Raw genomic sequence first — 14,753 nt, 5'->3', positions numbered from 1 at the left:
GAACATCTTCTGTTTGTTTGCAGAGAACAGTTCCTTACGTGTGAATATGTGTCACTTCTGATGAGCGTAAACCATCCCTAGTATGAGCTTGAATGATGAACTTAAATTGGTTATTAGTGCACAGCTGTCGACACACTCAAGATCACTCAGTGGGTGTTGGAATCACACCGTACACTGAAAGATTTGCAGGTGGACTGGTAAGGGTTTGTGAGTAAAGTCTGTAAGACCTGAGTTGACCTTGATTTCAAGCACTGCACATTTCTGGCCATTGTACCTCTGGAATCCTGTACTGGCCTCAGCTGGGAGTGCATCACACATTCACTGGAATTATATCACCGCTAAAGAGAGTGACAAAGGCAGGCCGAATAGATTAGGCTTTATTCCCTTGTGTGTGGAAGGTTAAAGTATGGTCCACCTGAGGGGTTTAAAATATTTCAAGCATTCGTCCTGGTAAATAGACAAAAACATTATTTAGATATGGACAAAGGGTCACAGACTTAAAATCAGATCTAGGCACCTCAGGATGATGTCCAGAATCATTTCTTACTCAAAAGGGAATGGAAGTCTGGAATTCTCTTTCCCAATTCCCTCCCCCACCCTAAATAATACAGTTGAGATTGGGTAATAAACTAAACAATTCAAAAGTGAAATTGAAAGATTATTTTTGTTAGGCAAGGGTATAAATGGTTACAGAACCCAGAAATGGAGTTAAGATACAAGTCAGCCAACAGGCTCATCCACCCTTCAATTAGATTGAGGACCTGATCTGAAGCTGTAGTTTAGCTATTTACAAAAATAATTTGAAGAACACTGTATGCATCCTTTGATGTTCCAGCTGGAGGAATGCACAGTTATTGCAGAGTGCCATATCTAAGTTTCTATCAAAATAACATAAACCCAATGGCCCCCGACATTTCCTTCTCTACAAACGCCACAGCAATCCCAGGTGAGTGTTGTTGCTTAATGCAGCGCAGAAATCCAAACATTGTGTCCAAGTTATGTTGCTTCTCAATTAAACTTTGTGAAAACAATGTTCCCCATGTATTGCTCACCACTGAAATCAATTGAATGGTATGAATTGTTGCAATAGCAATGTGATAAATTGGTCTCGGCAATGACAATGACTTACCTTTGTGGTGTTAGACTGTCTCAACATCTCCACAGTGTTGTGTTGTTATGTGGAGATCTGTTTGATATATGGCTACATCTTGCAAGGTTGCTCAGTCACATATTTATGTTTTTGTTGTTCATTCTAAGGTCTACTGTTAAGTGTGACTGTGATTGGGAAACACAACTTGAAAGGGTGGCAGAAAAGATTTACAAGGATACTTGCAGGGTTGGAGGATTTGAGCTACAGGGAGAGGCTGAGTAGGCTGGGGCTGTTTTCCCTGGAGCTTCGGAGGCTGAGAGGTAACCTTTTGGAGGTTTATAAAACCATGAGGGGCATGGATAGGGTGAATAGACAAAGTCTTTTCCCTGGGGTGGGGGAGTCCAAACCTAGAGGACATAGATTTAGGGTGAGAGAGGAAAGATATAAAAGGGACCTAACGGGTAACTGTTGCACACAGAGGGTGGTGCATGTGTGGAATGAGCTGCCAGAAGATGTGGTGGAGGCTGGTACAATTACAGCATTTAAATGGCATCTGGATGGGTATATGAATTGGAAGGGTTTAGAGGGATATGAGCCGAGTGCTGGCAAATAGGTCTAGATTAGGTTAGGATATCTGGTCAGCGTGGATGAGGTGGACCAAAGGGTCTGTTTCTGTGCTGTCCGTCTCTATGACTCAATGACTTGATGAAAACTCATGAGTGTGCTAAGAGCTACACTAATGGTCAGTTTAAACCAAATGAGTCTAGATGGTAACATGGCTTTCAATATCTGCCAAAAGTGATAAACAGGGACCCATTCATAGTGCTCAAAAAGGAATATGTTCAAACTTTGCAGCTTCTTTTGAATCATCCTGGAGATAGGGGAAGCCTATGTTTCTCTGCTGTTTTCTCCATGGCAATGCTTCAACCAGTTAGAGTCAACCTGTTGACCAATCAACACCCTTTTATCCTGTACTATAAACTGTTGTGAATGTTCATAATTTGGCAGTCTTGATGGGTGCAACAGGAATCATCTGTCCTCTCTATTAAATTCTCTTTGTTATCTGTTGGTATCAGAAGGAAGCCAGCAGAACTTTCCTCCTGGAAGGCACAAGGATGAATTTGCTGAAGTTGTGCCTTTAGCATGGAGCCTTGCTGGGCAGGGAGAGCTAAGATTGGAATGTGTAGCATCAGTTGCATAAATTCTGACTGACTGACTAAATTCTGCACGACAGGAAGGGCTGCACAGTGCTGCCAGCACAACATCCATTAACCTGGAGAAGGCGTATTTGGCAGACAGTAATGGGAAAGTGGAATTCACGGCTGGAAAGCATCAATATGTGCTGAGCTTTAAAGGTACAGTGTTTTTCAGAAAACTGGTTTAATAATCGGACGTTAAGGAAATGTTGGTAAGAAATATGAAAATTGCAAGTGTTCTTTTCTCATGGAATAAAAGACAATCGCTGAATTCTGCTTCTTCTCTCTTATCCTCCCCCCATCTCTCCTGGCTTCGGTCCAGAAATGTGTCAGACAAACACGCACATTGGGACTCAGAGAGCTGTCCGGAGGAGGCCCAAGTTTATCTCTGAGAAAGATTTGGAGAACCAGATACAAAAGTAAGTAACGCCTATCAACAGCCTAGCTAAGGAAGCTTCTTAGTTTGTGTCATCGAAGAGATAAGGAATTTCATTGGGCACTGTCCCAGCACTTCCAGAGAAATCTACAGTCTCTGATATTGATTCCATTAGCCAAGATCCTATCAATCCTAGGTATTTTTCTGTTACATTAAGAAAGCATTTGAACAATTTGGCCCTGTTGTTGAAGCTATATTTAAGAGTTTCTAGATATTTTCTATAGTCAAGCCGTGTAGAGGTCCCCTATGTTTCTGCAGTAACAGTCCAGTGATAATACCACCAGGCCATTGCCTCCCCTTGCTTCAGTTGCCATATTTCAGCTTTGGAATAACCAAACTGTTCTCCCACAATGCAATGCACTGCCAATAGGGGACAACTTTATTTTCCCTGCAGCTTTATCAGAGGTTGAGTGTTCCTCTGTGATCCGTCCCTTCATCTAGAACATTTTGGAAGGTCTCTGTCACTTAAACCATCCACCTTTAAATCAGAAAGTAATGCTTACCAATTCCCTGTGTTGTTGACTGCAAAGTCATATTTTATAACAAGGTTTTCCCAACTGCATCTCACTATCTCCAGTGGGGTTATGGAACAGACAACTGGGGCCTCAAGCTCTGGAGCAAAAACTCAGGTTTGATAGTCCTGGGACCATTTGGAGGCCCTTTTAAATGTATGCAATTCTTGTTTGATTGTAGGTGCAGCCTAACCTAATGAGCTCTTTGGCTTGATCACTGACAGCAACTCAGACTGAGAAATGTCTTTGTTCTTTTTTTGTGGCTGTACCCCTGCACTTTGAGCAACCCAGCCCACTCAAGAGACCCCAGACTTCCAGTTTTCACTTGGGATGCACCACATGAATAATTAAAGTGAGGTTGTGGCAGAAAGGGGTTTGGAAGGTCGGGTTGTGGTGTATTCAGAGCTCCTGCTATTTTGTGCAGAGAGTGATGCTCAATGAGTAGACTGTGTCACGGTAAGGTGGGTTTTAAAATAAATCGTGTGGTTCATTAAATGGTGACTGGAGCTCAATGGGCAGCACTCTCCTCTCTGATTCAGAAGGTCATAGATTCAAGGCCAACCACAGAACTCTGAGCATGAAATCTAGGGCAATGCCCCAGTGCAAATCAGAGGGAACACTCCTGTCAGGGGTGCAATGTTAATCTCAGGTTCCATTTATCCTCTCAGGTGGCTGTAATATCTTGCATTGGAGCATACTCATCTCTTCCCTGTTGTGATATTTATCTTCAACATCATCACTCAAACAGACTATTTGGTCATTATCACATTGCTGTTTGTAGAAGCTTACCGTGTGCAGATTGGATACTGTGTTTTCTAAATTATCACAGGAACTGCCCTACAAAAAATGTTTTTTTATATATAAAAAGCCTTGCAACATCTTATGGTCATGAAAGGTGCAATACTCAACAAGGCTTTTGTTTTTGTGACAATAACCAATCTGTCAATTTTAAGTGCAGCTAATTCAAGCTGCTTTTCACTAATAGGCGATTTTTACCTTTGGTATTTTGATTGTGGTTCAATTCTGCAGCCAAGCTCCAGTAAACTTCAAGATATCTAAGTTCTAAGCTCTCTGATTCTTTCCCTAGTTCCTTCTGATCTCAACCTTCAATATGCTCCTCAAACCAAGCTGTCCCACCAAGCCTTTAGTCAGCTGGCCTAAAGTTTCTTTGTGTGGCCTGTTGCCTCAGGAATTTTATTGCATTGCAGGTGCTATGCGAATGCAAATTAGTGTGTTGATAGAAACCCTTGAAAAGAAAGACTAGTGTTTCTCTCACACCTTTCACAGATTTGGTGCACCCCAAAGTGCTGTTCAGCCAATGAAGAGTAGTTTCTGTAGTAATGTAGGAATCATGGCAATCAATTTGCAAATATGTCCGACAGACAGCCATGTGACACTGAATAGATAATTTTTTTGTCAGGGTTGGGGAAAGAAATGTTGTGTAGAAAACATAAGAAATAGGAGCAGGTTTGGCCCTTTGAGCCTGCTCTCCAGCTCACTATGTTCATGGCTGATCACTGGCTTCAACTCCACTTTCCTGAAAGCTCCCCGTATCTCTCAGTCCCCCAAGAGAACAAAAACATTTCAATCCCAGATTTAAATGTATTCAGTGATTAAACATCCACAGCCCTTTGAGGTTGAGAATTCCAAAGATTGAGTGAAGAAATCTCTCTTCATCTCAGTTCTAAATGATCAACCCCTCACCCGGGGTCTGTGCCTCTATGTTTTAGATTCTCTGACCAGTGGAAACTGTCCCTCAGCATCTATCCTGTCAAGTACCCTTAGGATCTAGTCCATCACAATGAGATCACCTGTCATTCTTCTGAATTCCAGAAAATGTAGGGCCAATTTACTTAGACTGTCAGTATAGGTGAACCCCTCTCATGTCCCAGGACCAGTTCAGTGTACAGGGGAACCTCGATTATCCGAACGAGATGGTCGGGCACTGTTTCGTTCGGATAATCGATTATTCAGTTAATCGATTAAATGCCTTTCCTCTGGGCCTCGGAGTTTTAAAAGTCTACTCCCCGTTCAGGAGACTGCAGCAGCGCACAGCGTGTGAGACCCCGCCCCCAACACCGCCTAACATCCCCCAACACCTCCCCCCCAGCCCTCCCCGAGACCGCCCCCGCCCCCAAACCCGTCCGACACTGCCCCCCAACCCCACCTGACATCGCTCCCCACCCCCTGACACCACCCCGCCCCCCCCCAACCCCCACCCCCCCCCCCCAACCCCATCTAACACCTCCCATCCCCACCCCTGTCCACCCCTGCGATCTCTCCGGGACAGCTGGACTGTACATTAACAACAACAACGCTGCTGCTGCTGCTGCTGTCTTTGTGGGGTAAGTCTCCAAACAGTACATGCCCACACACAACCCTTTACTGTGCCTTTTTGACAGGTTCCACCTCTGCCCTGTACACGACAATGTTGGTCAGATTATCTGGGGAAGGTGGGGGGTTAGTTTAGGGTACACCCCGCTGTAGAACTCCAGGGAAAGTGTGGGGAGAGAGAGACAGCACGGGAGGTCAGTCATTTGGAGACGGTGTCTGTTTAATCACTGTAAACAAAAGATGAGATCACTGTTGGAAACACGTCTTTGATGTAATGTTTCTATTGGGACCTCCAGATCTCTTTCGGATAATTGGTATTCAGATAATCAATGTTTCTCTGTACTTCATTATACTGTCTCCTTCCCTGAGTATGGAGACTAACCCTGAACACTGTCCTCTGAGTGTGCCCACTCTAGGGCTCTGTACAATTGTGGCAAGACATATTTCCTCCTGTACGCCAATCCCCTTGCAACAAAGGCCAACAGATCATTTTTCTTCCTAATTGTTTGCTGGGCTTGCGTGCCGACCTTATGTGACCCTTGTATGTGTCTCTATTACATTCCCAGCTACCATCCCCAACACCACCCACTCCCATTTATCTCGCAGCCCTGACCCACAAGCCTCACTCCTGATGAAGGGCTTATGCCCAAAACGTCGATTCTCCTGCTTCTTGGATGCTGCCTGACCGGCTGTGCTTTTCCAGCACCACACTCGTGACTCTGATCTTCAGCATCTGCAGTCCTCACTTTCTCCTGTCCCTTGTATGAGCACATCCAAGACTGTGTGAACATCAACTTTTTTAAAAAAAAAGTTACACCTTCCAAAGGATTAAAAAGAAACCGGAAAGAGGTGCCCTGTTCTTTGGAATAGGGGTTGTGGGAACGCCAGTGTGCATCTGAGAGGTCAGAGAGGCTCTTTGTTTAACGTCCTGTCTCTGAGAGCATCACACTGCACTGGATCATAAGTGTAGTTACTGTGCTTGGGTCACTGTTTGTAATCATGGCATCAGAGGGCGGGTTGATGGTGGGTTGACTATCATTAATGTATAATTGAGCTTGAAGTGAATCATCTTTAATGTCCAGAAGGTGATCCCTGAATGAACCTTTTCTTTTTCCAGCCAAGGAAAACCTGGACAGTCAGGTAACACTCGAGGAAAATCCATTCCAGCCAACTGGGATAAACCACTTGATGTAGACATGGAATATAAGGTAGACTCACTCAGCTGCCAATGTGATTATAGCATTGTTTTGCCTGAGACACACTATGGTATACCAAGTGTTGTTGTACCAAACTCTTGGCTCAACTATTTTAAAAGACCCTCTTAATGTAATTGAGCTTCTGCCACCGTCAGAATCACTAAATAGTCACAAAATATGATTATCATTTGGTAATTCTCCCCTGAGATCATTCAAATACTAAAATTTATTAACTATTCCTTAAATTTAATCCTTAAATTATTCAAGTTATGTCAAATTTGACCTATACTCTAGTAAATTAGACGCACCCACATTTTAAATTCTACTCATCCATTTATCCTTCGACTTCTTCACATTAGCTCTTTAGTTCTACCTGTTAAATACTTGAATTCTACTTATTCACTTATAAAATTCACTTAATCACTCACTAAATTCATACAATCTCCTTGCAATTAGTGCAATTAATTTCTCTTTAACTTATGCACATTTGTTTCTTAAGATGCTATTAATTTGTTCCCAATCTGTCCTCTTTTAACATTACGGTTACTTCTTGCAGTTTACTCATTCTCTGAATGAAGAAATGTTGTTCACCCACCCTAAAATTAGATTATCAAAATACAGAGGTCTCATCAGTTAAATTACTTTCATAGCTGCTTGAGCGACTAGTTGGAAATTTTGGATGAATGTCTCATCGTAAAGGCCACACCTACAGTTTCTGAAATGGTGCGCATCTATTGCCTTCTAACTGAGGATGGGGCCTGCAGAAGGAAAGGTGCTCATTGACTCTCTAAGAGCTAGGTTTACAAGGTGGAGAGACGTGGAGTAAGGAAGTGAACTCAGGTAGATGAGACTTTGGAAATTGGAAGTGCTGTGCAAGGGCTTCAGGATTTTGGAGCAACACAATGATGATGTCATGCAGCTGCACCTCACCGCATGTAAATGGCACAATGTGGGCAGAGTTAGGACACTCTAGAAGAATCACATTAGAATGGGACAGTCTGGAAAACTCACATGAGCACACAGACGTGTGCAAATAAAGAAGATGTGTGTTTGGGAGATGAGTGTAATGATAAGTCAGCCCTGGAATATCAGCGATTATTGTGTATAACAGTATTTAGTATGAAGTGTAATAAATGTGTTTCTTTGACGTCTAAGTCTAAAGACGGTTCTTTACTTAGCCCTCTCCTTGATAAATCCATCTTGATTCTCAAACCACACAATAAAACAGAATGGCTGGGCAATACTAGTTAAAGTCTAGAGCTGGAAGAGTTTGATGTGCAAGGATGGAGTGGAGGCCATAAAAGGGTCTAGATTTGGATCCAAAGTGACATGGGGACACCAGAAGTAAGAAAGCAGGAATGGGATCTAGGCAGTGGAGGGCAACACTTGCATTAACCTTGCATCTTTTCTGTGCTATAATGTCCCAGTGTGCTTGCCAGAGACAAACAAGATTTTTGAAATCAAGCCATGTAAGGAAATACTAGGGCAGGTGACTAATAACTTAGTCAAAAGAGATCAATTTTAAAGTTTGGAAAATGAGGAGAGAGGTTCACAGAGGGAGTCCAGAGCTTAGGATCTTGGACTGTAGGCATAGCCACCCCACAGCATTGAAGGAAGGGGAAGAAGCACAAGGAGTCAGAATTGGAGCAGTGCAGAGATCCTGGGTGTGTGTTGGTTGGGTTCGAGTTTTGGATACATCGAGGCAGGTGTATTACTGGACACTGACAAGGAAAAGCGGTTATAGGTATGCCAATGCATAATAAAGGCTAGATAAGGCAAGCTGTCTGATTCAGGGTCAGAGTGAAACCACATTAAATCAGCAGCATGGTCGTCTCACTGAGGGAGGCACAGCACAAACCTGAGAAGATTAACATCAGGAAAAATGTAAATGTTTATACGGACAGCAACTTAATGGATACCAACTGAGGCTAATCTGTGGTAACATTTCAATGTTTGCTGTATTTAAGGGTGCTCTGTCCCCCATGCTCTGAGACTCTGATCTCTGATTCTGTCTGCAGCTTGTTCGAGTGCTTGAGTCTTCAGAGGAATATAAACAGGTGCAGACCCTCTTTCAGCGGACCATGAGAAACAGTGTCATCCAGAAAATCGAGCGAGTCCAAAATCTGGCTCTTTGGGAAGTCTTTCAATGGTTTGTAAGAGATTTTTTCTTAAGTATCTGTCTTCTTCTTATCTGTGCTGCAGCAGTGAGACGGCCTGTGTTGGTGTGTAAATATGTGTGTGTTTGGGTATGTGTGCGAGTTTAAGTGTGTGTGTGTGTTAGAGTGCATGCGCATTTGGGTCTCTGTGGGGGGGTGTTTGGGGGCGAGTGGGGTATGTGTGCGCGCTTGTGCATTTGCAGGGGTGTGGGTGTGTGCATGTGTTTGTGTGGGAATATGTACGAGTATGCATTTGCAGGGGGTTGTGCACACGCATTTGCAGGGAGGGTGTGTACGCATGTGCTTGTGCAGGGGGATGTACATGCACGTTTGTTGGGGGGAGTGTGTGTGTGTGTGTGTGTGTGCACGTGTTTGCGGGGGGTGTGCGCGTATTTGCGGTGGAGTGTGCACGCACATGTTTGTGGGTGGGAACATGTGTGTGCACGTTTGAGGGGGGGAATGAGTGTGTGTGCGCGCGCACCTGTTTGTGGCAGAGGGATGTGTGTGTGCACAAGCATTTGCAGAGGGGGAGCATGTATATGTGCTCATTTACGAGGGGGGAGTGTGTATGTGCGTGCATTTGTGGGGGGGGAGTGTGTATGTGTTTGCATGCATTTATGGGGGGAGTGTGTGTGTGTATGTGTCTGCAGGGGGGCATTTGTGTGTGTGCACGTGCGTGCATTTGTGAGGGGAAGTGTGTGTGTGTGTGCTCACATTTGTGGGGTGGGAGTTTGTATGTGTTTTGGAGGTGGCTGGGGGAGGCTACAGAAAGAGGAGTCTCCTTGTTGCAGGATAATTAAGCTAAGGGGCTGTTCCTGTGAATCTTAACAACAAGGGAAATGTATCCTCCTTCCTCGACTCCACATCCCAACCTCACTCCATATTCCTCCCCAACCTGACTCCTACTCCCTACTATGCCTCTGACACTCCCGTCTCTCAAATTCTCCTCACCCACTCTCCTGAGCCCCTCACCTCCCTGAGCTCCATGTTCCTCAACTGCAACTTCCTCACTGACTCTTCCTCTTCTCCCACTTCTCCTCTGGCCCCAACAACCCTCTCCTTCTCCAGAACGAGAAGGCACCATTTTAAAATCATGGATCACCCTTGTAGGACAGAGGTGAGGAGAAATGTTTTGCTTTTGAGGATTTAGGACTCTGCTTCAGAAGGTGGTGAAACTGTGATTGTTGCGTTTCTTTTTAGCTGCAAGTAGGTAGTTCCTTCCGAGGAAAGGGAGTTGAGGGTCGTTGGGGTAAATGTGGGATTTGAAACACAAACAGATCGGCCACGAGCTTAAAGAATGGCGGAGCTGCCTTGAGGGGCCGAATGGCCTATTTCTGCTCCTTTTTTGTATGTTAGTATGATCTTGTTCTTGTACTTCTGAGACAGGCAGAAGGAGCAGATGAGAAAGGCCAGTGGTGGTGCAGATGTGGTTGAGAAGCAGCTTTTCCATGGCACGGATCCCAAATTTATTGAGGCCATCTGCCAGCAGAACTTTGACTGGAGGATCTGTGGAGTTCATGGAACCGCCTACGGAAGAGGTACCTGCACATTCACAAAGCAGTTGTTTTTGTGGCTGTTGTATGTTGCCGCGAGTGTGGCTCAAGTGGGTAGGCTCTCACACCTCAGAGTCAGAAGATAGTGGGCTCAAGGTATTCTCAGACTCAAGCTCAAAAGCCCATGCTGATTCTCCAGTACTGCATTACTGAGGGAGTGCCATACTGGCGTAGGTGCTGTCTTTAAATTAAATGTTAAAGTGGGGGAGGTCTGCTCTCAGGTCAACAACAAAGATCCCTGATCAAAAGATGGAGGAAGGGAAAGCTCTTCTCTACTGTCCAGGCCAATACAGAGGAACCTCGAAGAACGCAAGCAGGGGGTGTACTTCGGTCGGTTAATCAAATTCCAGATAATCAAATGCCGGATAACATAGTAAGCAAAACATTGGGACCTTGCGATCTTGTTCAGATAATCCAAAATTCGGTTAATTGAATGCCAGATAATCAATGTTCCTCTGTACTTAATTCTGCAACCAATGTTACAAAAACAGACATTCACTCTTTATCTCATTGCTGTTTGTGGGAACCTCCTGAGCACAAATTGACTGCAGCATTTCTGACCTGATAGCAACGACGACATTTGGAAAAGGGACTTTATTGGTTATACCGAGGTTTGGCTCCTGAGGCATGCCTTTTAAATGCATCTACTTTCTTTCTTCAGGAACCTACTTCGCTCGAGATGCGTCCTATTCCCATAATTACTGTCAACCAAGACAAGGAGCAATGACCATGTTTGTTGCTCGGGTTTTGGTCGGGCAGTTTGTGAAAGGAGATTCCAGTTACCTCCGGCCACCCTTAAGAGACGGCTCAAAGTCCAGCTATTACGACAGCTGTGTTAACGACGTCTCCAACCCCTCAATATTCGTCATCTTCGAGAAACACCAGATCTACCCTGAGTACGTGATAGATTACAAAAGTTAAAGCGAGTCACTGTGTGAGCTGGGCAGGACATGGCTGAGTCCACATCTGCAGGTGTGAAGGAACCTGTTTGGAACTTCATCTCACTGTCTCCCTGTGAAATGGAAATATTTAAAACAGATGTATGATTGGTTAGAAATTCATCCTTTCTGGTTCAACTGTGTTGGCCCCTGTCTCCCACTCAAACCAGAGCTGCTCAGACCCTCTAAGTCATAGTTATTTTTGTAACAATTTTTTATACAACTGAGTCGCTTGCTTGGCTATTTTAGAGTCAATGACATTGCTATGGGACCAGACACATTTCAGGCCAGTCAGTGAACAGAGAAGTTCCGAAAGGAACCAGATGGAATATTAGTGCAAGTGTGGCAAATTTATAGTCATTTAAGCTATGTAGCTTTTTAATTACACTTCTATTAGTTGGTTGTGTTCAAATTTTCCAGCTGCCTTGGATGACATTTTATTTTAAGTCTTCATTGATTATTAATCCCGGTTTCTTGTCCAGGAATATAATCTCTGTACTACATTAACATCTCACATCTTTCACTTAGGAATGATGAAATGTACTGCACTTTCTGGTAAACTCCATTCTTTTGTAGGGTCACAGTGCTCTTAAAGTCATGCTGACAAAATGAAGACTGAAGAAAAGAAATTACAAAAAAAAAGTCAGATGCTGGAAATCTGAAGTAGGAACTGAAACATTTCAGAGAGCGCTTAGCATTGGTGGAAAGAGAAATGGAGATAACAGCGAGGGTTTTTATGTGTCTCCTGGCCAGGGAGTCAGGACCAAACTAGCCTGAGTCACTTCCAACCTGATTTTTATTGGGAAGCAATTTTATTACAGTAAAGGCATATATATCCTGACTTCACTCTAGCCCTGTGTTAGTAAGTATCTCTGTGCTGATAAATCAATAAAAGAAATTTGAGTCAAATGAGAAGGTGAGATCTGTTCTGTCTCAGCAGCACCACCGGGAGTGGTGGCCACTACTGGAACAGCAGCCAGTTAGGAACAGCAAAGACAGAAAGGAAGTGAGTGGGGTTGGCCTTATCAGGCCAGTCAGGCTGCTCCCAGAAAGGTTGGCAGGAGTGGTGATGGGACTGGTGTCGAATGCAGGTGATGGTTGTCAAGTTTGCTAAGGCTGCCACCTGGGCAAACCTGGCAGTCTCTCTGCCTGGTAGAGGGCCCCTCCACCTCCTATCACCACTCGGCAGTAAAATGCTAGCAACAGCAGGATGGTGACGGGTATGTCACTGTCTCCAGCCTGCGGAGTGAAACAGGTTTCTGAGGCTTCTTTTTGTTTTGCGCTCAACAGGAAGAATGCAAGAATTGCAAAGTTTCAAATGATCGCGACAGGAAAAGAGGGTGCTGGATTCGGTGTGGCTGAGGGCATTGCCTTAGGAAAAACTGCTGAAGCTCCAGTATAGGCTCTGGGTGATGAAGAAAGGTGTCAGGCTTGAACACCCTTTTGATTTGCAGCTAACAGGTGGTTTTTGTATTTATGGCTGCCACTTGTAGCGTGTGTAAATGAGCCATGTCATAAGCTTGATTGATTCAATATGATTCTATAATTGAGCAGCACTGGCTGGCCAATCCTGAGTGTGCTAATAGCCAGAATAACAACCATAGTCATAGAATCATACTAACTTAAGATTTAGTAGCGCTCAATATTTATGATTGCTGGAATGGGAGCACTATGTCCACAAACAAAAAGAATAAGTTCAAGCCTTGCACCTTTCCTGATTCACACAGGAGCTTAGAGGGCCTTAGTTCTCTATTGCTTTTTCCATCACAACACCTTGACTAATCAGAGTTGACATTGCAACTATTCAGGAGAAAGTGCAGATGCTGGAGATCAGAGTCGAGTGTAGTGCTGGAAAAGCACAGCAGATCAGTCAGCATCCGAGGAGCAGGAGAGTCGGCATTTCGGGCATAAGCGCTTTATCAGGAATCTCAGATTCCTGATGAAGGGCTTATGCCCGAAACGTCGATTCTCCTGCTCCTTGGATGCTGCCTGACCTGTTGTGCTTGTGGCAACTAATCAGCACTCTTGTTTTTCTCATGTAGTAGAAATCCTGACTGCTTGAAATTTGGCATTCTTGTGTTTGTCCTGATGAATGCAAGACAAAAGCTTTGGCCAAGGGTCTCCCTTTTCAGCTAGATTCTGAGTATTATATTGGCTCTCCACACATATGAATGAACTGACGGCTTACGACAGTATGGCTGCCATTGCCAACTGGAAAGGTTCCTTGTTGGCAAACCATCATCAGAAATTTGGCACTGTTATTCTTATTGCCTCTTTCTATTCTTTTAACTATAATGAGTCATTGACAGAGCTTTTCAACAAAGGGCAGTTCCAACAACAATAGACTGAATTTCTAAAGCTCCTTTAGCATTGTAAAAATGACCCAAGGTGCATAACAAGGAGCATTACAGCAAAAATTGGCACTGAGCTACTCAAGAAGATATCGGGAGAAGCGACCAGAGTATTCATTGAAGAGGTTGGTTCAAGGAAGGTTGTAAAGGGTGAGCTAGAGATGGGATGGTTTAAGAAGGGAACTCCAAATCTTAGGCCCAGGCAGTAGACTATCATTTAGTGAAATGATAGCATTCACAATGTACAGGAGGCTAGAATTAGAACAGCGAAGAGATTATGACAGGAAAAGAGGATAGCTTTTAAATACAAAATCACATTGGCTACTTGTAGTCATTGGAACCATGGTCAGGAAGAATCTCATAGTCATTGAGATTTCCCTGGCCATGATTCCAATCACTACACTACTAAATAAAGCTTAAAGGAAAGGTGATGTGCTTTGTTTCATGGATTTTGATGTGTTTAACTAGCTGTGGGGGCAGAAATATTACCTAGAACTTTGGTTGTTAATCTGCTTAACTGTTGCAATAAAACTAACAAATAAAAATAAATGCTGTCTTGTAATCTCTGAAGTTATCTTTGTCAGATACACTCGATGCTTGCCACTCCCAGTCACAAGTCCTGCAGGTACAGCCCATGCTGAGTACAACAAACAGTGGGGGAGTTACCTTCAAGTTTCAAACAGAGCACCCTCTCTCCCATGTGTGAGTACTTTGAATTAACAGCAATTAATCCAGGCTGTCAGGGATGTGCAACAAATATTGTAAATTATTAGTTCTAGTACTCACAAAGTATAATGCTAAAAGGTGAATGTCCCTCATCTAAATTTTCAGGACCACCTTTCCCCTATTTCTTCCTCCACATCCTCTATGGAATGTCATTCAACTGCCTGGATGCAAAGTCTCTGACTGGAAATGGACTTAGTTAGTATTGACGTTATCAGTCAGGACCATGACAGAGTGCTCTCCAGATTTGGAGGGTAAGATCTCTGTG

The 14,753-nt window shown here is 43.9% G+C and overlaps 1 protein-coding gene across 1 annotated transcript in view; it reads left to right on the top strand.

Moving 5' to 3' along the window:
* LOC122551384 (protein mono-ADP-ribosyltransferase PARP12-like) overlaps positions 1-14,322 on the top strand; it is a 36,767-nt gene extending 22,445 nt beyond the window's left edge. Inside the window, exons 7-12 of the mRNA XM_043693185.2 lie at positions 2,325-2,445; positions 2,609-2,705; positions 6,686-6,776; positions 8,783-8,913; positions 10,307-10,458; positions 11,135-14,322. Coding sequence (XP_043549120.1) covers positions 2,325-2,445; positions 2,609-2,705; positions 6,686-6,776; positions 8,783-8,913; positions 10,307-10,458; positions 11,135-11,394 — 852 coding nt within the window. The 3' untranslated portion in view covers positions 11,395-14,322. The remainder of the gene's footprint in view (positions 1-2,324; positions 2,446-2,608; positions 2,706-6,685; positions 6,777-8,782; positions 8,914-10,306; positions 10,459-11,134) is intronic.
* Positions 14,323-14,753: the final 431 nt, after the last annotated feature.

This window comes from Chiloscyllium plagiosum, unplaced genomic scaffold (assembly GCF_037043375.1).
Source record: "Chiloscyllium plagiosum isolate Xiang-an unplaced genomic scaffold, Cpla_swu_hap1 HiC_scaffold_7, whole genome shotgun sequence".
Taxonomy (NCBI): Eukaryota; Metazoa; Chordata; class Chondrichthyes; order Orectolobiformes; family Hemiscylliidae; genus Chiloscyllium; species Chiloscyllium plagiosum.
This window is presented reverse-complemented; position numbering and strand designations above follow the sequence as displayed.